The 23,911-nt window shown below is 46.6% G+C and overlaps 4 protein-coding genes across 10 annotated transcripts in view; 1 reads left to right on the plus strand and 3 right to left on the minus strand.

Moving 5' to 3' along the window:
• Positions 1-7: 7 nt before the first annotated feature.
• On the minus strand, positions 8-3,983 carry ENTR1 (endosome associated trafficking regulator 1). 2 transcript variants are annotated; one of them, XM_086764182.1, is made up of 7 exons: positions 3,827-3,982; positions 3,461-3,742; positions 2,809-2,882; positions 1,933-2,044; positions 1,274-1,336; positions 713-852; positions 8-282 (listed from the first exon to the last, which is right to left on the minus strand). In XM_086764182.1, exons 1-7 carry the CDS (start codon positions 3,941-3,943, stop codon positions 189-191), a joined length of 882 nt encoding a protein of 293 aa, XP_086620308.1. In that variant the 5' UTR covers positions 3,944-3,982; the 3' UTR covers positions 8-188. The 2 variants fall into 2 exon arrangements, with proteins under 2 accessions (XP_086620308.1, XP_086620309.1); XM_086764183.1 differs by lacking the exon at positions 8-282 and adding an exon at positions 511-616 and having other exon boundaries at positions 3,827-3,983.
• Positions 3,984-4,167: 184 nt separating this feature from the next.
• PMPCA (peptidase, mitochondrial processing subunit alpha) lies at positions 4,168-10,331 on the plus strand. Its single transcript, XM_086763734.1, has 13 exons — positions 4,168-4,237; positions 4,343-4,545; positions 4,704-4,783; positions 5,284-5,366; positions 5,660-5,754; positions 5,916-6,016; positions 6,403-6,666; positions 6,893-6,985; positions 7,243-7,361; positions 7,834-7,924; positions 8,046-8,108; positions 8,347-8,491; positions 8,780-10,331. The coding sequence occupies exons 1-13, from the start codon at positions 4,185-4,187 to the stop codon at positions 8,947-8,949; spliced, it is 1,560 nt and encodes a 519-aa protein (XP_086619860.1). The 5' UTR covers positions 4,168-4,184; the 3' UTR covers positions 8,950-10,331.
• Positions 10,332-10,553: 222 nt separating this feature from the next.
• Positions 10,554-22,385, minus strand: INPP5E (inositol polyphosphate-5-phosphatase E). 2 transcript variants are annotated; one of them, XM_086763732.1, is made up of 13 exons: positions 22,283-22,385; positions 22,066-22,192; positions 21,292-21,397; positions 19,569-20,632; positions 17,654-17,777; positions 16,827-16,924; positions 16,017-16,141; positions 15,744-15,863; positions 15,235-15,342; positions 14,183-14,344; positions 13,669-13,784; positions 13,074-13,210; positions 10,554-11,951 (listed from the first exon to the last, which is right to left on the minus strand). In XM_086763732.1, exons 4-13 carry the CDS (start codon positions 20,420-20,422, stop codon positions 11,819-11,821), a joined length of 1,977 nt encoding a protein of 658 aa, XP_086619858.1. In that variant the 5' UTR covers positions 20,423-20,632; positions 21,292-21,397; positions 22,066-22,192; positions 22,283-22,385; the 3' UTR covers positions 10,554-11,818. The 2 variants fall into 2 exon arrangements, with proteins under 2 accessions (XP_086619858.1, XP_086619859.1); XM_086763733.1 differs by lacking the exons at positions 22,066-22,192; positions 22,283-22,385 and adding an exon at positions 21,529-21,571.
• SEC16A (SEC16 homolog A, endoplasmic reticulum export factor) overlaps positions 22,225-23,911 on the minus strand; it is a 31,563-nt gene continuing 29,876 nt past the window's right edge. For all 5 annotated transcript variants that reach the window (XM_086763731.1, XM_086763729.1, XM_086763730.1 and 2 more), the window contains one exon: positions 22,225-23,877. In XM_086763731.1, coding sequence (XP_086619857.1) covers positions 23,809-23,877 — 69 coding nt within the window. In that variant the 3' untranslated portion in view covers positions 22,225-23,808. The remainder of the gene's footprint in view (positions 23,878-23,911) is intronic.

Raw genomic sequence — 23,911 nt, forward strand, 5'->3', positions numbered from 1 at the left:
TGCGTGCGGGGTTTGTTTTTGGGTTTTCGCGATCCGACAGCCGCACGGTGGGCAGACGTGGAAAAGCTGGTTCCGCAGCAGCGCTAACGGCTTCACACGTCATAACGAGGCTGAATATCACTAATTAACTTTTAAGTAATGATTTCTGCACCAGAGCAAAGTTCTCCCTTTGAGTCCGTTTCACAGCTCTACTGTCCGTCCTCCGACACTTCAGAAATCCTGTCTATCGATTTGAGGAGATCAGCGACGAGCTGCAGTGACTCCGCGCCGGAGACCAGCTGCCTGGAACGTGGGAGAGACGCAGCGTTAGACTGAGGAGGAGAGGAGAAAGCAGCCAGGCAGCGTTTTGGCAGTGCTTACCCACGCAAGGTGGTTTTGCAAGAAGTTTATCTGGACTGAAGACTCCACTTGAAGTGAAGTACAAGAGTTTTAGGGAAGTGAAGAGACTTGGAGTCTAAGTATAACAGTTTTACATCAAATGGAAAAAAAAAAACAAAAACAAAAAACGACTTGCACATTCTCGTTATTTTTATTACTTAAACCTTGAGGAAAATATACGGCAGGTAAGTGCGAACGCGGACTAGCTGATCAGAATACAAGAACTCGAGTTTCAATCCTAAAAAAAAACCCCACCAGGGACATTTAGTTGTGACCTCAGCATTTAGACAAGCACTGGGGACACTGTTAGGAGAGTCACGCTAAAACAACTCACTTGATTGAAGACCGGGAGTTTGTGATAACCGCGAGAAGGTTCTGTAAGGCAAGGTCCGCGTTTTGTTTCACCACAGCCAGGCTCGCTGACTGGCCCGACCTCAAGGCTTCATTCTCTGTCTTGTAGTTCTTCAGCTGGACCTAAGGAGGAAACAAACACCAACTTTGCAGGAGAATAACCACACAACTCCAGCGGCTCTGCTGAGCTCTCTCATCTCTCGCAAGCTCCTCTCCCTTCTCTGTCAGGACCCTTCCTGCAGCTGAACGCCCACCTGCCCTGTTGCACTGCGGCATTCTCAGGTCCCAAATATCGAACAGCACCTGAGCATCGCATGAAACCTCAGCGAAACCGTAAGTGCAGCAAGCACCACAGGTCCCAGGCAGGAAGCTAACAGTCTGCACAGAGCTGAAGTGTTCTAGTCCAGAACATCTTCTACGGCATTCGTGAGGAAAAGTGAGGCGTAGTTAAAATGTTTCGATATCCTTTCTAAAGACTCAATTTCGAGACGTACACTTGCAGCCCCAGCACATTCAGCAAGGCCTTACGAACACTGCTTCGTACCTGAAGTCGCGCGTTTTCCTGTTTCAGTTTCGTAGCACTGTTTTCTGCTTTAACAGCCCGTTTCTGAAATAGAATAAAGATGATTTATCCCCTAGCAGCGCTCAGGATACAGCGGGCAGTTTGTGCTACATGCGTGATCCCAGCACGTAACTTGATGTGGTTTGTGCTACACCACCTCGTGTTCTGAACGCTTTACGAGATGAGGATCTCGTCTGGTCAGCTGGCTCCTCCCCTCCCCATTTTTCCTTTCCGATATCTTCAAGTGCAGTCCATCACTTCTGGACATTTTTTTTTTTTTTTTTTTTGTGGGCAAGAGGAAAAGGGACTCGGTATAATAAGCAAGCAGGAAAAACAGACCTTCATTCGTACAGGAGGTGTTCTCAGAAGGCTGAAAAAAGCAACTTAAGGTGTTGATGAATCAAAAAATGGTGTTTCTGCAAAGACCTCCCTTATTCTAGGTAATGAAATGAGTTCTAGGCTGGGACGCAGTTTTATTATAAGGGAAAAGTTTGAACCCACATCAGAGCTGTTTAGTGCTCACATGGGTGAAGCAATCACTTCAGCTTCCCTCACTCCTGGGGGAGGAAGGAAACGGAACAGAATTACACAGTTCCAGCTGCAAACAAGCTCCTGCTACTACAGCAAACGCCAACACTTACAGTCATCAGCTGGAGATTTTGTTCCACGTGCTGCACCATTGCTTCCAGATCCTGCGCTTCTTTTTCTTCTTTAATTTTGTTTTCCTCAAGCTTTTTTTCAAGCTTCCTCATCCTTAAAAAAACAGAATACAATGTTCAGTAAGCACTTGTAACGTTAAATGCCTTAGTAAGAAAATTCTAGGGAAGGATCAAGGAACTCATTCTTTCGTGTTCTAAGAAAAATAAGGTCTTCCAACAGAAATACACTTCTAGGCTGTGGCTCAGGGGATTTCTTTGTTCAACAGCTATTAGCATTAATGGGAACTGTACAGCTGAACGCAGAAAGGCCGTGCACAAAACACGGCCATTCCGCAATCAGCCTAGAAAAGGGTAATTCTGAAACAGTTACCGCATAACAATGGGAGTACCAGCTGCCTCACTGTGAGGAGCAGAAGATTCAGACGGGAACTTACAACATTGCCACCCTAGATGGGTCACTGGGTTGTTTAACCTCAGGAAATTCAAGTCTCCCAATATCACTTTGCTCACCAGCAAAAATAAAAATGCTTTTCTTGCTCCAAAGGAGATTGATTCATTATTTTGTTAATCTGAAGTTTTATGAAATGCATCTTGCCAAGCCCTACCCTGATTTTCACTAACCACCTAAACCACATGAAGTGTAAGCCACACAAACACACTCATCAGATGTCAGCTTGCTACCTACTTTCCAGGCCTTTTTCAATAAGAAAACCAGGTTTGTTAAAGTGTTTTAATAAATAGCATAGATTTCAACTACATTTTTCTTCTTTAAAGGCGTTGACTGTTTCCAGTGAGCACCTCTTCTAAGGCAACTCCTGGCTTATGTGGTTACTTTCCCCCATACTGTGGCTTACGCACTTGTCTGCTTGAGTTTCAGAGAAAATCTGAAGCTTATTGATCTTGCTTCTCAAAATGGCATTCTCTTCTTTTAGCTAAAAAAATAAAAAATTCTCATTAGAAATGAGGGTGTGGTTTCACAACACTACTAGCCCTCCAAGACCAGTACCAGAAGAAATATTCAGCTTCAGCTCTAGTGCTGGAAAGTCTTGCAATTTCATTCAAGCTTTACTTTCACACCTAGCTTTCCCCTCTCAAAACCATTTAAGTTCACTAACTCTGTAGGGCACAGAAATGTGGCACCAAGCAACCAGTGCAAAGGTAAATAATCAAATGCTGTTAAATCTTAATTAATGTGACTGTAAAGGAAAAGCATGAGGAAGGCACCTGGACCACGCCACAGGCAGAAGCACAGACAAGGCACTGAATCTGACTCACGCTGTAGAGCAGTTTTTCAGACCTACTTCTCTTCTGTGAGCATCTCTAACAACAAGTTGCCATGTATTGTGCAGCCCTGGCTGACAGCGAGCTTTAGTAGCGCCGAAGGCTGACAGCAAGTTTCTGTAACACCCTGATACGCCAGCTCTGAGCTCGCCCCACCGAAGACAGAGCCCGCCGGCGGCCTTTGTGCCCGCCCCGAGAAAAGCGCCGGGAGGACGGCCGCGGCGCTCACCTCCTCATAGCTGGGCTGCCGCAGGCAGTGAAAGCCCGGCCCCGGGGGGGCTCCGAGGGAGGCCACGCTCGGGTCCTCGCTGCCTGCCAGCCCCGTGCCCTCGGAGAAGAAGGAGCCGGCGGAGGGCGAGGCGGGACCCGCGGCGACGAGGTGGGCCTGCTCCGCGGCCAAGGGCTGGTAGCTCCCGCTCCATCCCTCCTCCTCATCGTCATCCTCCGCCTCTCCCGCTGGTGCCGGATCCGGTAACAAGAGGGGGCCGAGGCTCGGGCCGGGCCGCGCTGCCTGCGGCGGGGAGAGCAGAGCAGAGGGGCTGAGGCGGGCGCCTCAGCGCGGCGGGGCCCAGCTGCGCCTCCACCCGGGCCCTACCTGGCAGGCGCCCCCCGCCTCCTCGCCGCTCCGGGCCTTGCTGCGGACGAACTCGCGGAAGGAGAAGGGGTTGGGCTCGGCCGGGCCCGCCGCCGCCGGCAGCCCCCCCGCCGCCATGGCGGCCCGGCCCCGGCCCCGGCCCTCTCCGTTACCCGGGCGGCGACCGCCGCGGGGCGGGGCCTCCCTTCAGAACGGACCAATTAGCGAGAGGCGACTACACCCTCACCCAATCGCTGCCTCGCCCGAGTCCCGCCTCTCCGGGGAGCCTCGGCCCCGCCCCTTCCCCGCGGTCAGCGCGGCTGCGCAGTGCTGTCTGACCCCACGCCGGGAGGCAGCGACGCTCCCGGGTGACGGCAAGATGGCGGCCGCCGTGGCGTGGTTGCGGCGGGGCGCCTGGGGCCCGGCCCGGCGGTGAGCGGGGAATGGGGGGCGTGGGTGCGGCGCCCGGTACCGGCCGCGGGGGAGGCGCTGCCGAGGCGCCCGATGTCCCTGACGGCGGCTCCCTGTGTCCCGCAGGTGCGGACTGGCGGCCGGCCGGAGCTACAGCGGCGGCGGCGCCTACCCCAGCGTGTCGCTGACCTGCCCGCTGCCCGGTGTGCCCAAAGCGGTCTTCGCGGCGGCCGAGGGGCGGGAGCGGTTCGAGACGCGGGTGACGGTGCTGGAGAACGGGCTGCGCGTCGCCTCGCAGAAGAAGTTCGGGCAGTTCTGCACCGTGGGCCGTGAGTACCCGCGCCCGGCAAGGGAGGGGGGCACCGGGCCGTGCCGCTGGCCTGGCCGGGGACGCGGCGGTGACACTTCACCTCCCCCGGGAGCCAGGCGCTTGGCGTAGGGAGCAGGGGATAAAAGCCGCACTGACTTTTTCTCTTCTTAACGCTAGTTCTTATAAATTCGGGATCAAGACACGAAGCGAAATACCTCAGCGGCATCTCGCACTTCTTGGAAAAGCTGGCCTTCTCCGTGAGTACCGGACTTGTTGTAGCGGGGTCCTGGCGTCTGCGCAAAACACCGTACATCTGCACAGCAGGGAGCGACGGGGGAGCGCGAGAGAGCGGCCAGGACAGGGTCTGCTCCTTGCAGCAGCACTGGGGGTTTGATCTGTCTGAAGAGACGGGGTGGTGTTCCTAGTTAGTTATTGTTACCGCAGTTATATCTTGAAAGTCTGTTGTGCTTTCACCCCCTCAGTTAGTGAGTCTTTAGCAAGCTATTTGACTTAAAGAATGTAGAACAAGATGTTTGTTCTGAGCTACGCTGAAGGATTATAAACAGTTATGGCTTTACTAATTAATAACACCGGTACCTTTCCCAGTCCCTGGCAGTGTCCAAGGCCAGGTTGGACGGGGCTGTGAGTGACCTGGTCTGGTGGAAGGTGTCCCTGCCCAGGGCAGAGGGGTTGGAACTGGATGATCTTTAGGTCCCTTCCCACCCAAACCCTTCTATGTTTCTATCTTCTTTCTTAGTCTACAGCTCAGTTTGGCAGCAAAGATGAAATTCTCCTCACCTTAGAAAAGCACGGCGGCATCTGTGACTGCCAGGCATCGAGGTACGACGCTCCTTCTCTCTGCTTGGTTACCTGAGCGGTTGTAACACGGACAGTAGTCTGAGTTGCTTTTTTTGGTGTGTGACAGTAAAAGCCACTTTTTGTTTCTGAACAGCAGAAATCCATTTGTGGCTACAAAAGGGAACCTGAAAGGATTGTAAAAGTCAGTTCTAGTTCCTTTCAAAAGCATTTAACGATAATGGTCAAGCAGCTTTACATGTGATTGCCTGGTGTACGTTTACTGAATGGTTGTAGACGTGACTTCTCAGCGCAGAACCTGTCTGCTTGTGTTGCAGGGACACCATCATGTACGCTGTTTCTGCTGACGCCAAAGGTCTGGACACAGTGGTCAACTTGCTGGCTGATGTAGCGCTGCAGCCCAGGTTATCAGGTCTGGGAACATAAGTCTCTCTCTCAAAAAAGACTCCCAAGCAGGACTTGTTATTAGATTTCAGAATTCTTCATTAGATCACGCTCATCAGGAAGTTACCGTGTAGCAGTTGGGTATTTTGCGTGGTGCTTGTTATCTCTTGTGTTCTTTTCTTATTACAGATGAAGAAATTGAGATGACTCGAACGGCTATACGATTTGAGCTTGAAGACTTGAACATGAGACCTGATCCAGAGCCTCTCCTCACAGAAATGATCCATGCGGTAAAACACTGAAAAGTCTTACCTTGCCTGCAGTCCCCGCTATGAGACATGCTGCATTCTCTTCCTCAGTTTTTCCTCAATTTCAGGGTTTATTTTAGACTATTCTGAAAATATATTTTTCTGTTCTTAAATTAGATTTCAGTGGTGAGAGGGAGAATTTTGCTGTCTTTCTACTTTGACATCCTATATTATACACATGTGAAAGATTTTAACCTAAACTAAAATGATCTATAACTGATCTTTGTTGACATGGGTGACAACATGATGAGTTACGCTGCCACAAGTGAAATAATGCTCAGCCTTTCCTCTCTTAAAACAGAAAGAGAAGGTTTAGATTGAGGAGGCTGAAGTAACATTTGTTACTTTATGTATCTGTTTCCTTTTAGGCAGCCTATAGAGACAATACAGTTGGACTGAACAGGTTCTGCCCAGTGGAAAACACTGACAAAATAGATCGAGAAGTCCTGCATTCATACCTGCGCAACTACTACACGCCAGACAGGATGGTGCTTGCCGGGGTGGGAATCGAGCACGAACAGCTAGTGGAGTGTGCGAAGAAATATCTGCTTGGAGTGGAGCCGGTGTGGGGCAGTGGGCAGACCAAGGACGTGGACAGATCTGTGGCTCAGTACACAGGAGGCATTGTCAAGGTAAAAGGAAGTTGGAGGTGGCATCGCGCCTCTTCCTATCTGTTGGAGGTGCAGATTTAGACTCGAGCTGATTGATTTTTCAAAAATTACACACTGTTCATGAATATCAGCCAAAACTGGCCATGACACCCATTATCTGGGTGTCAGATTAATTACTGGGAACGGATGAAGCTGGATACAACAGAGGTGAAAATCGGTCCTAATAATTTGCCTGCCCTTCCCACAGGTTGAAAAAGATATGTCAGACGTCAGTCTGGGCCCTACTCCCATCCCAGAGCTCACCCACATCATGATTGGGTTAGAAAGCTGCTCATTTTTAGTAAGTATCAACCTAAAATCGTTTGGTTTGGGTGCCCTGTACTCGAAGAATTCCAGGTTACTGTATGTCATCATATAAACATTGGCACTCTTGCTGCTGACCCCGCACCTACAGACAAGCAACTTTTTCACTGACAGTTTGATGAAGGCACTGACTTTGACACTCTTCTTGTGCCATGTTTCTTTCTTCCCTCTTTACTCATCCCGGACCCTTGAGAGCTCTGCTATTAGCTGACTGAATTTCTTGTTGCAATTCAGGAGGAAGACTTCATTCCCTTTGCGGTATTAAACATGATGATGGGAGGTGGCGGCTCTTTTTCAGCTGGAGGGCCCGGCAAGGGCATGTTCACCCGACTGTATCTCAACGTCCTCAACAGGTTTGTTTGCTTCCTGTTTAAGGGATAGCAGAACGAGTCTTCTCTAGCAGGTTCACATATAGAAGGCTTCGTCTTTGAAAGCCAACACCCCTGGGTTTTACATCATCTTATTCCGCTTGAAACATGCGGGGCTGATTTGTCAGTGGGCATTTTGAGAGGGTGGAAGTAAAGGGCAGAAGTAACCAGGAGTCCTGTCTTCCTCCACTAGCCCAAGTCGTCCTTCAGTCCGGGGATATTAACAGAAGTGGCAGTACTACTGCTCTGTATTGCTCTGGGTTTATTCTCAAGGATGCAACCCAAGAGAAGGAAGTAGATGGCACATGCAGAAATTATGTCAGAGGCAGGAATTGACAATTCTCATTGGCACTGCTGAGAATCCTGAAAATGCACAGAGGGGACTTGCTCTCCATGTTTAATTTTTACATTTCAGTTCTGGTTTTTAAATCTTTAAATACTGTTTGTATACTGACAGGCACCACTGGATGTATAACGCAACCTCTTACCACCACAGTTACGAGGATACAGGTCTCCTGTGTATACATGCCAGTGCAGATCCAAAACAGGTATACAGTCCTGTCTTCAAAGACAGGTGCCCTTAAAAAGTAATCTCATCACTTACTACCAGCCAGCAATGTTAACAGAATAAGCATGGTTCTAATCTCCTTTCAATTATCTTCTCCTTAGGTTCGAGAGATGGTGGAAATCATCACGAGAGAATTCATTCTCATGGCAGGAGCTGTAGGAGAGGTCAGCAGTCTAACTTGCAGACTATGGTCTTTGAGCTGGAATAACGCATTGCACTGGCCTTGCTAGCGTGAATTTTTGTAGATAAGTATGTTACGTGTTTCTGTAAAAGAATATAGTGACTTTAGCAACACGTTCACAAAGAGGAGGGTGTTTGCAGAACTCTTACGTAGTATCTTGTATTGGAGAGCAGTGGCCAGACTTTTTTGAACACCTACTTGTATTTGCTGCTCATTTACAGGTGGAACTTGAGCGAGCGAAGACGCAGCTGAAGTCCATGCTGATGATGAACCTTGAGTCTCGGCCAGTTATCTTTGAAGATGTGGGAAGGCAAGTGTTGGCAACGAACACAAGGAAGCTACCTCATGAGCTCTGTGCGCTGATCGGTGAGTAGACAATCTTTGCCTTGCCTTGACTGAATTGTAGGTATGGTTGGGGTGCGGCAACTTACAATGTGTTCTTGTAGCACAGGTTAATTGCCTTAGAAAGCCTGAGGGCATAAATACTCCAGATAGATATTTCAAACTGATCTGAATTGCTTGCAAGCTAGCACAATAGGAGGCGTAGAGTTAGTGATTGGTTTTCTGAGCAAAGGGTCTGATTCAGCCTCATATTTCAGCTGCTTTGTGCTATTGAGAATGTAGTTGTCACAGCTCTGGCTTTTTTTTCTGCAGGTCAGGTGAAATCTACTGATATCAAGAGAGTGGTCACTAAGATGCTTCATAAAAAACCAGCTGTGGCTGCACTGGGTGACTTAACAGATTTGCCCACTTACGAACACATCCAGGCAGCGCTTTCCAGTAAGGATGGGCGACTCCCTCGGATGTACCGGCTCTTTCGATAAAGCATCCTGCACGCCTGACAGACTTGCTTCTTTTTTAATGTTTTTGAGATTATAATATTACTGCAAGCCCTTGCCCCCAGTCTTTCCAGGCATTCTGTGCAAACATGGAGCTATGCTACAGCTGAACAAAGCTGCTTCAGAAGATTGGACTGTGAAGAGCTCGTTATGTTGGGCTTCAAGGTCCATCCTAGCTCTGGATGAGTACTCTGGCCCTCTGAGTAGGTTACAAGAGAAGATGGGTGTATACAGCCTTCTCTTGGCACTGGGGAGATCACAGCAAGCCAAAATATTAATCACTACAACTGAAAGCATGTATCTGGGAAAAAGTCACTGCTGGGTGTTACCACTTGATGGTACCAGCTGTAGAGGTGGGGCTGTCACACTGGAGGCCCCAGGGTGTGCCCTTCTTGTGGAGGGCGGCGGCCTGTTAGAGAGCTTAGCCTGCATCCCTGAATGCAAAGAATATTTATAACCGTTACAAAGGTGGACAAAGACTTGATCAAAATGAATTAGGAAAATACTAGAGGTTGTTATTATCCATGTGAAGTTAGGCAAGAAGTTTCCTGCAGCCCAGGTTTTGTTAAAAGCATCAAGGGTCCATTTCATCAGTGTAACTTATCATCTGTAGTACTAGAAATCACGCCTGGAAACAACTTGACAGTTATTCCTCTCAGCTCCAGCAAAATTAAATTTCTGGGGAGTTCATTTACAGAGATGCTATGCATAATGCTACGTGGACACTTGCCCTAGAATGAAAGTGATCCTATTCTTCAAGTTTTTCACTTGCAAGTGAACTATGCTGAAGAAAAAAAGGTCTTTTACTCTAGAGTGGGTATACAAACAAAGTTATTAAAGGAGTTGCTGCTACACCTTAAAACTCATACCTACTTTCTTCAAATTGTCACTCAGATGAACTTAAGACCTTGCAAAAATAAGACATAATTGTCACTCAGAGCAGAGATGTCACCCAGCAGGAGTCACGATGTCAACAGAATGACATTTAGAAAGCTTATGATCTTGAAAGTGATTGACACTGTGTTACAGAAAGAGACGTGAAGCTAAGTGCTATGCATTTGACATAGAGCAGAAATGGAGACCCAAAAGAGAGCAACAGGACCTTCAGTTTACATAATCCCCTAAAATACAGGCTTTGAAATGTGCTGCATCGCAGCACTTCACTGGCTGGATGAGTGTTGTGAGGAGCAAGCAAACTGGGAGCAGAACACGGAGAGGCAGCTATTGCCTGCTTTATCCCCACATTTCTCCTCACGCAACTAGAAGAAAACATGTTGCGTTGCTTCTTGTGGAACCCACGGTATGGAAATCCTATTCAGTTGTTGTGTGTGTTTGTAAGAAAATAAAGAGACCTCTAAACAACTGGAGCAAGTAGTAAGAGTTCAGAAATTCATCAGCTTATGGCTGGGTTTCTTGAGTTGGCAGGTGAAATGTGCTTTTGTTTGTTCAATGCAAATGCTCCCAAAGAAATTGGTCCTCTCTTTGAGGTGAAGACAGATGGCTCGGGTCACCCCAGTGGTTAGCATGCATCACAGAAAGGGCTCTAGTTCTGACAACTCTGCAATAAGAGCTGGTTCTCATTTAAGGTATTGCATTAATTTATTTTTATTCCTTTAAAAAGAAAGGAAATTCAAATACCTGATGGCTACAGACAGGTCAGTGCCATAAATGTTTGTACCGCAGAACAGAAGCTCTGTCTTGGACAGGTTGCATAGTTAGCAGCACTTTCTCCAAGTTGTTTGCACGGTGTTTTTTGTACTACGGTGATTAATGATCCAGCCGATCTGTGCCCATGAAGAATTTTTAAGTATTAGCTGTACTTAACATTTTACCAGTGCCATACTGGTCCATGTAGTATGTTTAACCGTAAGACAACACTACTTCAAAAACAGCAAGTTATTCACAGTTCACTGAATTGGAAAAATAAACCCAAAAGGAATTAACTGTAATCAGAGGTAATGGAACGGTGCTGATCCGACTTGGTGCAATTTCTCCCATGTATACTGACGTGACACCATAATCACTTTGGTGAAGCGTTACACAGTCGCTGTAGTTAGACCATCATTTTCAACCCCGGTGTCCTGCTGAAGGCAGGTAGTGTTTTATCACCCCTGAAGAGGGCAAGTAATTTAAGGAAGGGATTGTTTCAAGCAGTCTCAACAGCCAAATACTGGTGTGAGAGACTGATATTTACCCCCTTAGTAAAAGAAGGCCTATAGAATAATTATTGAAAGGCAATGTTTCTACACTTCAAATGTACAGTAAGTAGTACATTCACACAGATCTTGCTGTAGAGGACCAAAAAAGCCCAACACAGGAGCACCATCCTTCCACACAACTGCCCAAGTACCCTAACTGGTCCCTGCTACGCATTTTACAGAATACAGTACACTTGGATACAGATAAGGAGAAAAAAACCCAACCTCACAATGTATGTAAGCAAACCAGATCAAATCAGACAGACAAATGAAAATTTTCACCTTTCTGCAGGCTTTTCTTAGGTCCCCTGGCCCCGGTCATGCCAATTCCAGAAGCTGTGCCCCCTGCGTGGAGTCATCCTAGAACCAAGAGACTGCACCCAATTGCTTCCAAAGAGAATACAGTTAAAAATAAATCAATTACATCTGTTGGGATGAATGTCCTAAATAACTGACTCCATGTTCTGCAGCAAAAGCACTTGAGCTACATGGATTAGCTCATGCAAATGAATCCAGGAGGAGGTTTAAGACATCCTTCACAAGCCACAGCAACTGCCAGAGGTGCTTAAGCAGACAATTCCCTGTAGAGTTTGCTGTGGCCTGCCTGAAATCCTCTTTCTGGGCACCTCTAACACAAGCATTGCAGAGTTCTCAGCTCAGGAAATGCTACATACGCTGCTGGATTTTTGGTCCTTTTGCTCTTGCCGTTTCTGAAGTTCCTTCGTAATCCGCCTCTTTATTCCGATTAAATAGAGTTCTCTGTCAAACTGCCCTGCAGCAAGTGGAATGCTACAACATAAACACAAGCAATCAGATCAGGGCACAAATACGTTCTTCTTGTTTGACCAACATTTCCCAACTAGTTCACACAACAAAGTCCAGAAACCTATTTTTTACTTTCTTAAGTCATTCGAGCTACCGCTGTGGGAGAAAATGGGTAAAATAAAGTTGTTCTTCCACAGCAAGTTAAGGTGTTTCACAATACATTTAGATGAAGAAAATACTGGTTGTCAAAGGCAAATGTACTTTCAATTTAAACATGAGCACGCCTGTGTTCATATGGGATATACATGGAGGATGGTCTTTATGACCCTAAACCACAAACCACTCGTTTGAAAAGCTGAACTAGCTTACTGTTAGCTTGCTGTATTCACTGGAATGGCTCATGCACAACTGTTCTTACTTTGGACTGTTCTGGAGAGGTCAGAGGGAAATCCTAGCAGCCCAGCTTCACAGACTCTGCAATATTTCTATTTAATGGGTATTTAATACCAATACACAAACAGAAATATCCCAATCCTAATCGCAGTGCTGTTCAAGTGCTTTGAGAAATCACCATTTTCTAGGTATCTGGGTTTTTAAATCCCTGAGCATGCTACTCACAGAAAAGAGACTAAGTAAATTCCAGTAACAACCAAATTTTCTAAGGAGTTCTACTAGCATGGCAGCCCACAGTGGGACATTAAGAAACTTGGAAGGCCTCAAAATGCTCCACTGACATACAGCTACGTTGAAATGCAGCCACTGCTGGGGAGAGAAAGCAGCATTGATCCCAAAGAGGGGAAGAGAAACGGAAGAGGAAAGCTGCCCATGCTGATAGGAAAAACAGAGCACTGCATCTCAGACGAAACACAGATTTATAGTCAAGTGCAATGGACTCCGTTTATCTGCCTCAGGAGGATTAAGGGACCTGGCAGCAGGGATTTGGGATGTCAGTGCAAGGTTTAAGCGCTCTTACTGCTCTGACCACTGAGCATATATTGGGTAAAAACCAAACAGGCTGCAGAGAGCTACATGGGATTAACTCTATTTCAGGGACTCTCCTGAGAGGACAAACTCTGAACAGCAGCACATCCTCAGGATGACTGGAGCCACGTGCAATCACAGAGAGTGGCATAAGGAGGTACTAACTTGTCTCTGCCGGGCCTCACTTTCACACGAAACAAAGCAAATACAGGCCGATGGTCGGAAGTTCTGATCACAGGACAAGACGAGTACTTGACAGCGTGGATGTCGTCTCTGTACCGACTGCGGTATACAACTCGATCCTGGGAGGCAGAGAGAGAGGGGAGACTAATGGTAACTCCCTTTGCGCATCCACCATGGAAAGAAGCACTGGTTCACAAGAGACAAATCCATTCATTTTTCACACTCCACTTAGTGAAAGTGTGTGTCTTGGACAGCGATACATTCATGAAGAATGCGTCGATCCCAGTAGTGGTTCTGCGCCCAGCTGAGCACAGGGGAGAATGCACTGAACAGGATATAAGGCAGAGAAAATAGGATTAGCAGCTTGTACCAAACTCTCCCTGTGCTCACACATCCAGCAATCCTTTCCTCCAAACCAGTTCCACATGCCCTGTTGCTCTTAAGCAACAGATCTCAGCACTACTACATCTCATGCAGAGCAACTGTGGAAGGCAGATTTTCTGGCAGGCTCCCCTTTGGAGGCAGATATGAGGCTGAGCAGCCCTTCCGAGCACGCTGCTCTGAAATTATCCCTTACCGTGTAGGAAGGAGTCCTTTGTTTGGAAGTGGTGTCGTAGCTGTCCTTTCCTATGTCAAACTTGTAGGAAGGACGGAAATGAATGTCAGCCTCTTGGAATCCTTTGAAAATAGACCCTGTAAGGGAAGGGGAGAACAGCATGAACAACAAATTCCTCCTTCCTAAGAATCTGGCACACTTTCTGCATTTATTCAACACTTCTGAACTAACGCTGGCTAGAAACTGCAGCCATGTACATACACGACTAGAAAAACCTGGGCTTGGGCTCTGGAAAGGGAGCAAGCTCAAGTTCTTACATAGTGAGGATAAAAAATAGCCAGTGGCTATTTAGTCAGAGCAAGAAGTCCCTTGTACAGACTGCCACTGGATTTGACAACTGCTGACTTCCCTTTTTAGGGAACTTAACAAGAGAAAGCAGGAGAGGTCTCCAGGACATAGGGATTTGGCTGTAATTATTTCTGTGCATAGATATCTTTATTCCTGGGCACCAGGGAGAAAAATAGCTGTCCCTCACCCCTGCTCATTTCACTAATAAGCTGGTCATATGCCAGTAGCTTGGACACGTCTGTTTCCGGGTTCTGCTTCAAGATGGAATCCACGGTCTCACGATCCTTGTTCAGTCGGAAGTTGAAGTCACCAAACCAGAACACTTCATCAAACCGAGCTGTGACATCACCTGCAAATTTAAGACAGGAGTGTCAGTATAAAGGTAAACATCCTGAAAAGTTCTGAAAAAAAAAACCAAAAACCCAAATTTCTTTCCTGAATCTCCTTTTGACTTTTTGGAGGGAAAAAAGCATACAATTTAGCTACGTGCTCATTAAAATTAAACTAAATTCTTTCGAAATGGGAACTGTATGGTGCATAGTTTACTGTTCCTTATTGTTCAAGGAACAGGCATAAATTCTTTCTTTTTACTGCCAAGAGATAGAATACTTGAGCGTGCCTGTCACCATCACATCATGTGGTAATAAAAAAACCAGTAGAAAATAGAACAGAAATTTTAAAAAATCATAGAAAAAGCTGAAAAGAGACCACAGACACCTAATGCTACCCTGCAGATAAAGGGTAAATTAACCTTTCTAGAAAAAGGGCTCAGATATCTAGTCATCATGTTAACCACAGTATTAAGAAACAACAATGGAATTTATCAAACAATACTCTGACCCGTGTATGTGCAACTTGAAATCATGTTCTTTCTCTAAGTTTTGAAAGAAAGGACTTTCTACTAGTTCTAGAAAACACTTTGAAAGTGAAACACATCCATATTATTGATAAAAATGACACCAAAATTATCTTATTGCCATTCTGAGAAAAAATACATCACATTAAAATTCCTTTGAATTTTCTCTCTCTCCCTTCTTGACAACTTTTTCTCTCAAATTCCTCCCCCCCAAAAAAAAAAAATCATGTGAATAATAACTATCCTCAGATAAAAAGACCTGTGGTCTCTTTTTATACTGTCTCAAATTAGCACTCTCATTCTCTCTTCCTTATTGTACACTGAAAGCCAATGCACAAACTCTGTTCATCTGGGCTCCCACACAAGCATGGTTTCACACTTACTAGAACTGGATCGATACGGGTTTGTGTCTGGAACGTTCTTGGGAAGTGTAAGGGCTTGAATGGTTTTATTGTAGTCCAGTTTCCTTTCATTCACCTTACTGTCCCCAGCTGAAAGACAGAAATGCCATTACTGCCAACCATGCATCGCGTCACTCAGTTACCATTTTTGGTTATAACAGCAACTTCCAAAGGACATCACACATTTTCCACATGTAAAATGCAACACTCCCCCAGGGAGCATACAGACTGAAAAATAATGACAGAAAGTGTGGGAGAAGGGATATAAATGTGCAGAGATCATTTCTGGTTTTCTAAATACAGTTCTTTTGTAAGTTTGCTACAAAAAAAAAAAAAAAAGCCCCTCTCTTACTGTTCTCAGCTCAGCAATCCTGAGCTTTGAACTTCCATCTGTCCTGCTCCTCTACCCCCCTGCAGCCTTCTTGCCTTTGTCAAACAACCCCCCTCCTCTCTCAATCAGGACACTTCTAACAAGATAGTACATGTCTCACATGTGAAGTGGGAGGTGATGAAGAGAAAGGAGGTCCCAAAAAATGTGAAGCAGATTCCCAGAGCACCCTTGGTTTTGATCTGAGATACGATTCGAGTTGTCACTGTGGCATACTCCACTTCTGAAAAGAGAAAAAGAAGCTGCTTTCACTGAAAAGCCTCTAGAGACGGTGAGCAGGAAAGTTAGGTGAGGGACAGCTCTGGAGAAAAGGACGACACCTGATGGCAGCAGTCCTTTCACCTCCCCACTCTCCAGCTCGTACAGGACCACACACCTGAGCAGAACCAGATCAGGTCCCTCCGAATGAAGACTGACATGTACAGCACCCCATGTGCAGCAGAGAAGAGCATGACATAGTGGGGGCCCAGCGTCTCTTGCAGGCGGATCTCCCACTCTCTTCTGCAGGAAAGAATAACAGCTGGATCACAAGGACAGTACAAGAGACAATAACCAGGAAAGGAAATCAGCATTGTGAAAACAGAGCAATCCCTCTGATAAAGAACAGCAAGTGAGCGTAAGCAAAACCTCCACGGGCACAGCGATGCTGCAGGGAAGGCTGGGCAGCCTGACGTGCAGCTCCATGCGTGCCACGCAGCCCGCTCTGCATGCTGGTGTGAGTATTACTGTCACTGCACCGAGCAGCTTGTGAAGCTGAGGACAGGAGAGTCCCACTGGGAAGACACCCTAAAAATGCAGAGTCTGACACAAGGCTTCACCCTGCTCTTCTAGGGTTGATCAATCTCAGACAGACTAGGCATCCGCAGCGATGTACTACTAATGAGCACATGGCTGCTAACGCTAACGGCCAGCCCGTGAGCTAGCTCACGGCCGGCTCACATCTATGGTGAGATGCCCACAGAAATCAGACAGGAGTTTTGCTATTAGTTCTGTATTTACAAATTTTTGTGACATTTTCCTCTAAAGCACATTTCCCCTACTGCTCATGCAATTGACTCAGACTCTTACTGCATAGGTTGTTTATTGAAAATTTTAAGAATATGATGGAGACTATTTCCAGACTAATTAAAACCAAAGTAATTAGTTAGCAATAAAAGAGGATGGCTCATTACATTGTTTTTGCTACCTGTCTGGACAGCCTTCTTGAACCCCAATGACATACATGTCCTGGGCATAGTCAGGATCTGTTGGTAATAAGAAGTCATCCAGATTCGCTGGAAGTTCCTATTATTAAAAAAAAAAAAATATATATATATAAAATAGCAGTATCAGTTATGCAAAGATTTACTAGAAAAGTACAGGAAAAGTCCAGGCTAATCTACAAGTTCCACAGCATATGCAAACAATTCAGGTTTCAAAAAACAGGTTAAGCGATAATACTAAAAATTCTTCCCAAAGGCCGACTCCAACTGCTGTCACTCCAGCCATAACCAAGATTCCACCGTGCAGCCGCGTGGGCCAGTTACATGATGTTTCCAATTTCCTGTGATGCTTACTTTTTAGCAAGCTCATGGGCTGTTCACTGAACACCCCAGGGGCTGCTTGTGCTCTTCCAAGCATGGCTTCTCAGTCACCTGGAAGAATCAATCTTGAATTCCTAGGCTACGTAAAGACGAAGGCAGGAGGCTCTGTTCTTTATCAGAGATGTTCTCCTAAGCACTAAATTGTCAGTCATCTTCATATGTCCTTAACTGCAACAGAGCTGCCACAAAAAGCCAGAGCAGCACCAGCAAGCCCACTGTTTTCACACCTAGTACCTGAGGAGCTCCGTTCCCATGACTCTCTCACTAAGCTGAACATGCAAGAGATGGCCCTGTAATTCGATAAAGATGAACTCAGGTTGACGAGGAACATAGTTATGAACAGAAAAAAAAACAATGCACCAGTCCTTGCAGTAAAGGTGGGCTGACTTTACCACTGCCAAAAGGCTTGGGGAGACTTACGTGCACATACCTTCTGACCCTGCATGTTCCAGGTGGCCACAAAAATTCCAATGGTCCGATCAGGGAAATATCTGCTAAGTTCTTCTGCTCCCAGTAAGGCACCGTTTGCCAAAAGACTGCCTTCCAAATAGCTTCTGTGAACAAAAGACCCATAAAAGAGCATCTAAGGAAAGAGCAAGACAGTTGGAATAATGATTTGTAACACTTGGATCCTGAGTGAATCAGGAACACACCTTTAGCTCAAGAAAATGGCATTTAGTATGTATATATTGTTCTGCTTGCCTAAAGCTCCTTATAAAGTTCCAACCCTTACAGAGGGTTACATGGATCACATGCAAGAAAACAAAACTACCGGCATAAACCAGCCTTTTCAAAGCCAGGACACAGGTATGATGGCGAGACTGATGCTGCACAGGTTCTGTAATAAGATTGAAACCATCCAAAATCTTCAGTCTCCCTCGTACTTACCGCAAAATAGAGATTGGTTTGATATATGAGTGTCTTGAAGCAGCTCATTTTACCTAAAACATGCAAATAGCTCCACCACTCCCAGTGTTGTGGCACCAACTTGCTCCTAATCAAGGATTCAGACTCACAATCTTCCTTCAACTCAGCTCATCAAATTCGCTTCTGAGTAAATGATTTATTGAGTCTGAGGTCTAAAAGAACATCACATTCAGAAAGGGTAGGTCTGCCCCACAGTGCCTGCCTCTCAAGAACATGCAGCTTTCAAAAGCAAGGGGTATTGGCAAAAGGACTGCAAGTTGAACAGGCATTTTTAATCTTGCTTAAGCTCTGCAAATAGCAATGACAGCATGATGTCAGGGAATGCTGCGCAAACCCACTGGTCTACCCAGCTGCCCACCCGACTCCCAACGGTTTTGCAGAGGAAAGGGAAAGAAAAGCCCTCACGGCAAACAGGCAGCAATCTATCTTTGGGGCTTCTTCACCAGTTAGTACACTTGATCTCACAATTATTTTCCCCTGTACCACTGACTCTCACTTTTTGGATCAGTTATCAGATTTATCCCTCAAGGCCTTGCAGACCGTTGTGTGTCTATAACACACAACCTTCAGCTGAGTCCTTGGAATCCTTTACCTTTTCCCGTGTTTCCTGCTCTGCCGTATTATCAGTATTGCTCATTGCAGTGTTTGTGCTGTGTGCTGGCAGGTCTTCACAAAATAGAGGGTCTGCAGCCAGCTCCAGAAGAGGATTCGATGCACTAGCACGCAGATTAATGTACCCACCTCAGTTCCCTCTAATCAATAATCTAAACTTAATTAAGAATGAAGACAAACAAGCAACCAGAGCAAGAGGTCAGGGCCACGCTAGGAGAAAGGGCTGAGATCTGAGTGGAGTCACACTCTTCCTCAAGAGATTCCTGGAAAAGCTGGGGCAGAGGAGCTCCTGTGGGACACTGAGGCAGTTCACAGTACGTGATTTGATCCTGCCAGAAACCAAACAAGCTCAACATCTGCAGAGGACCCTCAGCACCTTACAGGACTGCAATAGTGCTATGCGTACTGCATGATAGTTTCAAGCAAAACATTTCAGGGTTTTTGTCTTGCCATTTAACATTTCAGTTCAAGCTCAATGTAGTTTAAATAAAAAATCATTTTTCCCAACCGTTAGCATGCATAGCTATCATTTCTTAATTTTCAAGACAGATTATTTAAACATTACAAGCAAGCTGACAGCAAATCAAAGTTATATTTATGGAAAAAAAAAAGCTGAAAGGAGCAAATATAGAGTATTTGTAGTAATTTTCTTCATCTGCAAACTGTTTCCAGCCTCCACAGCAGCTTAAACAACACAGAACAACTTTTGTGCTTTCCCCATCGGTCAGAAGTTCCCTGCCACTGCCCAGCAGGATTCTCCCTGCTAACACACCCCAAACTTTGCCACGAGAAGCCGGGGGACATACCTGTCTCGAACATCCTTGGAGCGAATGGGAGTGAGCAGGCTGAATGTAGATTTCATGGAGTCTGTGGAGCAACTATCATAGACCATCCCGTTGCCATGTAGCCTGGTATCGCTCAAGCTGCTGCTTACCCTCCCAAACCTGTGCTGAGAATAATGTCGATAATCCATGCAATCTGAGTCAATCCTATTAGCTGTCCTCAGCGTGTGAGAGGCCACATTGAGCTCCATGGGTGGCAGAGGTCGAGCTGGCATTATTTGGGACAGCCGGGGTTTGCCGCCTGCAAACGCTTTCCCCCGCAGAAGCCCACCAAAGGCACTGGAGATCTCGGAGGCTCGTTTCCCCAGGTCGGAGGTTCCTCCTCTGCTCTTCCCCACGGGACTGCCTTCCAAGGCGTCTGGTGAACTGTGCAAGGAATTCTGCTGGAAGGACTGGTGGCAGGGGCTTGCCCTACCCCTCAGGGGAGGGCCGAGCGCCGCTTCCTGCAGAGAACCATTTGAGGAACTTGTCTCATTGGGATCAGTCAGACTTTCCTGACTCGTTCTAAACCGTCTCCACCTCCTCCAGCTTTTCTCATCCAGAGACGCAGCACGCTCCAGCCGGGGTTTCCTAGGAGGTCTTGGGGTGAGTGATTTAATTTTCATATTAGCTTTGAGTTCATCTGGTAGAAGCTTTAAGGTCTCATTTAAAGAGGTGCCTTCAGGAGGATCTTCAGAGGTAAGCATCCCATTGCTACCAGTCTCCTTCTTTGCTGCTTTGCCAGCTTTTTTAGCGTGCAGGTCCTGTACCGCTCCACGCTCCGTGCTCCGAGTAACGCACGTCCCTGAGTGCTGTGGAAATCCATTTGGAGCACTCATCCTCTCCCAGGTACCTGCTACAGATGCTGCTCCATAGGAAAGTTCCTCACAGCATCGTTTCCTTCCCTTGCTTACCCTGTAGGTTTATAGGGCTTTAACCAAGCCAGAAAGACATGGAAGTTGAAGACAGCTCAGTCTGTAGTTGAGAATGAAGGGCGGGTCTTTGCATAGGCAGATACATCGTCTGCAAAATTTCAAGAGGTGGGATACCTGGATTTCCCCAAGAGAAACGCAGAAGAACAAAAAGTTATTGAGCTGTGAAATCTGCTCCCTAATCAGAAAACGAGCTCCTCACAGGACCTCCCTCTGGAACAATTCAAACCTTAACGTGACCTTGTTAGAAAACCAATATTTGTTGGTTTTGTTTTTTTTTTTCAAGAGCAGAGCAGTGAACTGACTTCCTTGCTGCTGTAGGCATCACGGCTGTGCACTGACTTCTTTATGAAAAGGTTGTGTATACTGTTAGCATGAAAGGAAATTAAAACTGCACATAAATCACAGCTTGTGCTCCTCGCTGTACAGTGAGTCACCAGTACAACCAGCCTCCAGGCTGCCCGCAGCATTTCCAGAGGCCAGGAAATTTCCAGTGATCTCAGCTCCTACCGTGACCTCAGAGCGGGGAGATCGCCGCCACCTTTTCTTGCTTTGCGCCAGCCCTGGGCCACCGCCGCTCGCACGGAGGAACACCCAGGAGCAGTTTCAGGGGTAGAGAACCGGGGTTCAAGGCAAACTGCTACTGGGGGGGGGGGGGCGGCACCCCGTTATCCTGCAGGTACTGCACGCCTGCACCGGCCTGCACTGTAGACCGCCTAGCTCTGTGCTGGAAATGCAAAATCCCGCTCGAGCACCGCAGATCGCCGGTTCTGTACCTGAGGGGAAGGCGCCCGCTTTCTCGGCCGACCGGACGGGAGGGATGGCTCCGCCAGCTCCTCGCACCTCTCGCCTTCTCACCGGCCCGCCGCCACGACCGCAACCCTGACAGCGAGGAGAGGATGGACGAAACCCCACCACGGCTGCGGTCACCGACACGCGTGGGCAGCGGCGGCCACGGTGCCACCACCCCGCTGAGGCGGCACGGCCACGCTCACGGCCGAGAGCCCGCTCACCTCCGGGCCCGCCGCCGCCCCGGCGCAGGCCGGCTCCGCTACGCTTGCCCGGGCGATGCTTCCCCCGCCGCCGCGGCCCAGGCCCCGCCAGCTCCACCCGGGCCCCCAACCGAGGCAGGGCCGGCAGCTGCCCCGGCGCGGCGGGCGGTGGAGGCCGCTCCAGCCCCGCTGCGCGCCCGCGGCCCGGCCCGGCCCTGGCAACGGCGGCGACGCTGGGCTGGGCCCGCCCCGCGCGCAACGGCGGCGCCCCCTGGCGGCGGGAGGAGCGCAGCGGCAGCCCCCGCGCCGGCCAGGGTGGGCGAGAAATAAATAAATAAACAAACAAACAGATAAATAAATAAATAAATGGATCATGGAGCACCGCGGCTGTCACCGACCATTCCCGACCAAGGCGGCATTTAAATAAGCAGTTTAACGGCATTTAAATAAGCAGTTTAAAGCAAAGCATTTTACACTTTTTTAAAAAAAGTTATCCACATAAATTGCTTATATTAACTCTACAGCTTCAATTTCAAACATTTTCATAAAAACACTTACGCACACCCCCGAGAACGAAGCTGGTTCCAGCACAGAACAGCCAGCCCTCAGAGGCAGCACTCTCCAGCTCTCTCTCTTTAAAAGGATTATTTCCCACCTTACAAGAGAGGTTCCTTCACCCAGCTTGCTAAAGCAATAACCACAGGAAGAAGTAAAATGTGAAAGTGCTCCAGAGCGCAAAATATTTTATTTAAGAATTTACAGTGTCAAATCTTACACTTAGGAAAGATAGCCGCTCCCAGCTCAAAGGAAGCCTTCTTGAATTAAGTTGTTTGGCAGTCTCTACTGAAAGGAGAAAATAATCAGCAGCCTGGCTGAACTAGAGGAAAGCCAAGTGTCTGACTAGGTTTCAATTATAGAAAAGTAAACCACACTGACTGCTGCCGACCACATCGGGAATTGAATATGGACCATTATATAAAGGTTTCTAATCCCCCGAAACAGCATTTTACTTCGGCTACATACAAACCTTTTTAGGACATACGCAAGGCTATCGAGATCTCAAGAAAGGTGGTGTTATTCAGGAAAAGAAAAAAAAAAAAATCGGGGACCAACACTGGCAATTTCACATTCACCTTATTTCTACTCATGGGCAGAAATTCAAGTAAAATCAAATAGTTTGGTGGCAAGTTCTAAATAAAATATGGCCTAATGATTTAATAAATATTTAAAGTTTATTTCTCTCTTTGCAGATAGTTCAGGTTCTTCAATGAACATGAATGTTGCATATCATGGTTTTCAAGATTTCCTATATTAAACCTAAAGATTTTTAAGTCCGTTGGTAGAGGTCTAATCCGTCTACTCTTAGTATGTTTGAAATACAGCTGTCAGCTATTTAAGACCTTGGTTATTTTAGTAATGGAAATTCAAGAATAGACTATTATGCTGATTCTGGCACTGAATAGGAAAAAACTTTCAAGCTGTTACCACCTTAATTGTACAGCGCCAGCAGTTTGAGAGAAAGCAAGTAACCGTATTGCACTTAAAAGAACACTCACTCATCAAATAGTACAGCATTGGCTATTATACACAGAGCTTCTTTCAGACTATACAATTTGCTTTACAAGTAGTCTAAACCACAAACTACATACATACTAGGTAAGATCCAAATCAAATTAGTATTAGATTACAGTCACAGTTGTCATTCAATGTATGTCAATTTATTTGGATGAGCTGTGGCCCCCTCCTCCCTTCAAAAAACAACCCAGCATGAGGCATTTCCCAGGTGAACAATTCCAATTTCATACACAGACAAACCAAGTCCTGTGCGATAAGCGTTACGATTGTGCATGGTCCTCTTAAGGCCACAGTGTGTTACAGCGTGGACATGTTTTTCCCCTGCTGGGAAGGGAGCATCCTTCAGAAATGAAGGAATCCCCAAAACTATGTCTTCCAAGGTCACGCTAGTAGGTTTAAAATAAACTTAAGGAATAAATTGCCTATGCAATTTACAAATAGTTTTTGTAACAGACAGCAACTATTTCCTCCCTTGTGTCTATTCTTTACCACAGCAAAGCTATTTCTAGCCAGGTTTTTTAAAAGGAAAAGTTACATATATTTCATGTTTGGTAATGATTTGCGTAGTTGAGGTGCAAGTAGGGAGACCTACGAAAAAAAATCACCCATCATTAAATTTCTGTCGTGTCAACTGCACCTAGTACTGATATCATGTGCTGTAAGATTGAATAGTTCTTTGCATACTCAGAACATGAATGAGAATTCCAAATACAAAGCCATTGGATTCTACTTCAATGTTGGATACTTCCTCTGTCCAATTCTTCCCAGTCTTGAACTTCCAGCGACTGCAGGAGACTGAAAAAGGAGAACAGGAATAAAGAAATGTTCT

This window comes from Chlamydotis macqueenii, chromosome 20 (assembly GCF_036417535.1).
Source record: "Chlamydotis macqueenii isolate bChlMac1 chromosome 20, bChlMac1.mat, whole genome shotgun sequence".
Taxonomy (NCBI): domain Eukaryota; kingdom Metazoa; phylum Chordata; class Aves; order Otidiformes; family Otididae; genus Chlamydotis; species Chlamydotis macqueenii.

What these genes read in the sequence shown, in the direction of transcription:
- ENTR1 (XM_086764182.1), bottom strand. Translation starts at nt 3,943, where the DNA reads ATGGCGGCGGGGGGGCTGCCGGCGGCGGCGGGCCCGGCCGAGCCCAAC. An exon ending in AGGAAAACGCGCGACTTCAG is followed by an intron (nt 853 to 1,273) that starts GTACGAAGCAGT and finishes TTTCCTCCTTAG; the next exon opens with GTCCAGCTGAAGAACTACAA. An exon ending in AACTCCCGGTCTTCAATCAA is followed by an intron (nt 283 to 712) that starts GTGAGTTGTTTT and finishes CCCACGTTCCAG; the next exon opens with GCAGCTGGTCTCCGGCGCGG.
- PMPCA (XM_086763734.1), top strand. Translation starts at nt 4,185, where the DNA reads ATGGCGGCCGCCGTGGCGTGGTTGCGGCGGGGCGCCTGGGGCCCGGCC. An exon ending in GCTGCAGCCCAGGTTATCAG is followed by an intron (nt 5,755 to 5,915) that starts GTCTGGGAACAT and finishes TTCTTATTACAG; the next exon opens with ATGAAGAAATTGAGATGACT. An exon ending in CCAGTGCAGATCCAAAACAG is followed by an intron (nt 7,925 to 8,045) that starts GTATACAGTCCT and finishes TCTTCTCCTTAG; the next exon opens with GTTCGAGAGATGGTGGAAAT.
- INPP5E (XM_086763732.1), bottom strand. Translation starts at nt 20,422, where the DNA reads ATGAGTGCTCCAAATGGATTTCCACAGCACTCAGGGACGTGCGTTACT. An exon ending in GGAACATGCAGGGTCAGAAG is followed by an intron (nt 16,925 to 17,653) that starts GTATGTGCACGT and finishes TTTTAATAATAG; the next exon opens with GAACTTCCAGCGAATCTGGA. An exon ending in GTGAGGCCCGGCAGAGACAA is followed by an intron (nt 11,952 to 13,073) that starts GTTAGTACCTCC and finishes TTTATGTTGTAG; the next exon opens with CATTCCACTTGCTGCAGGGC.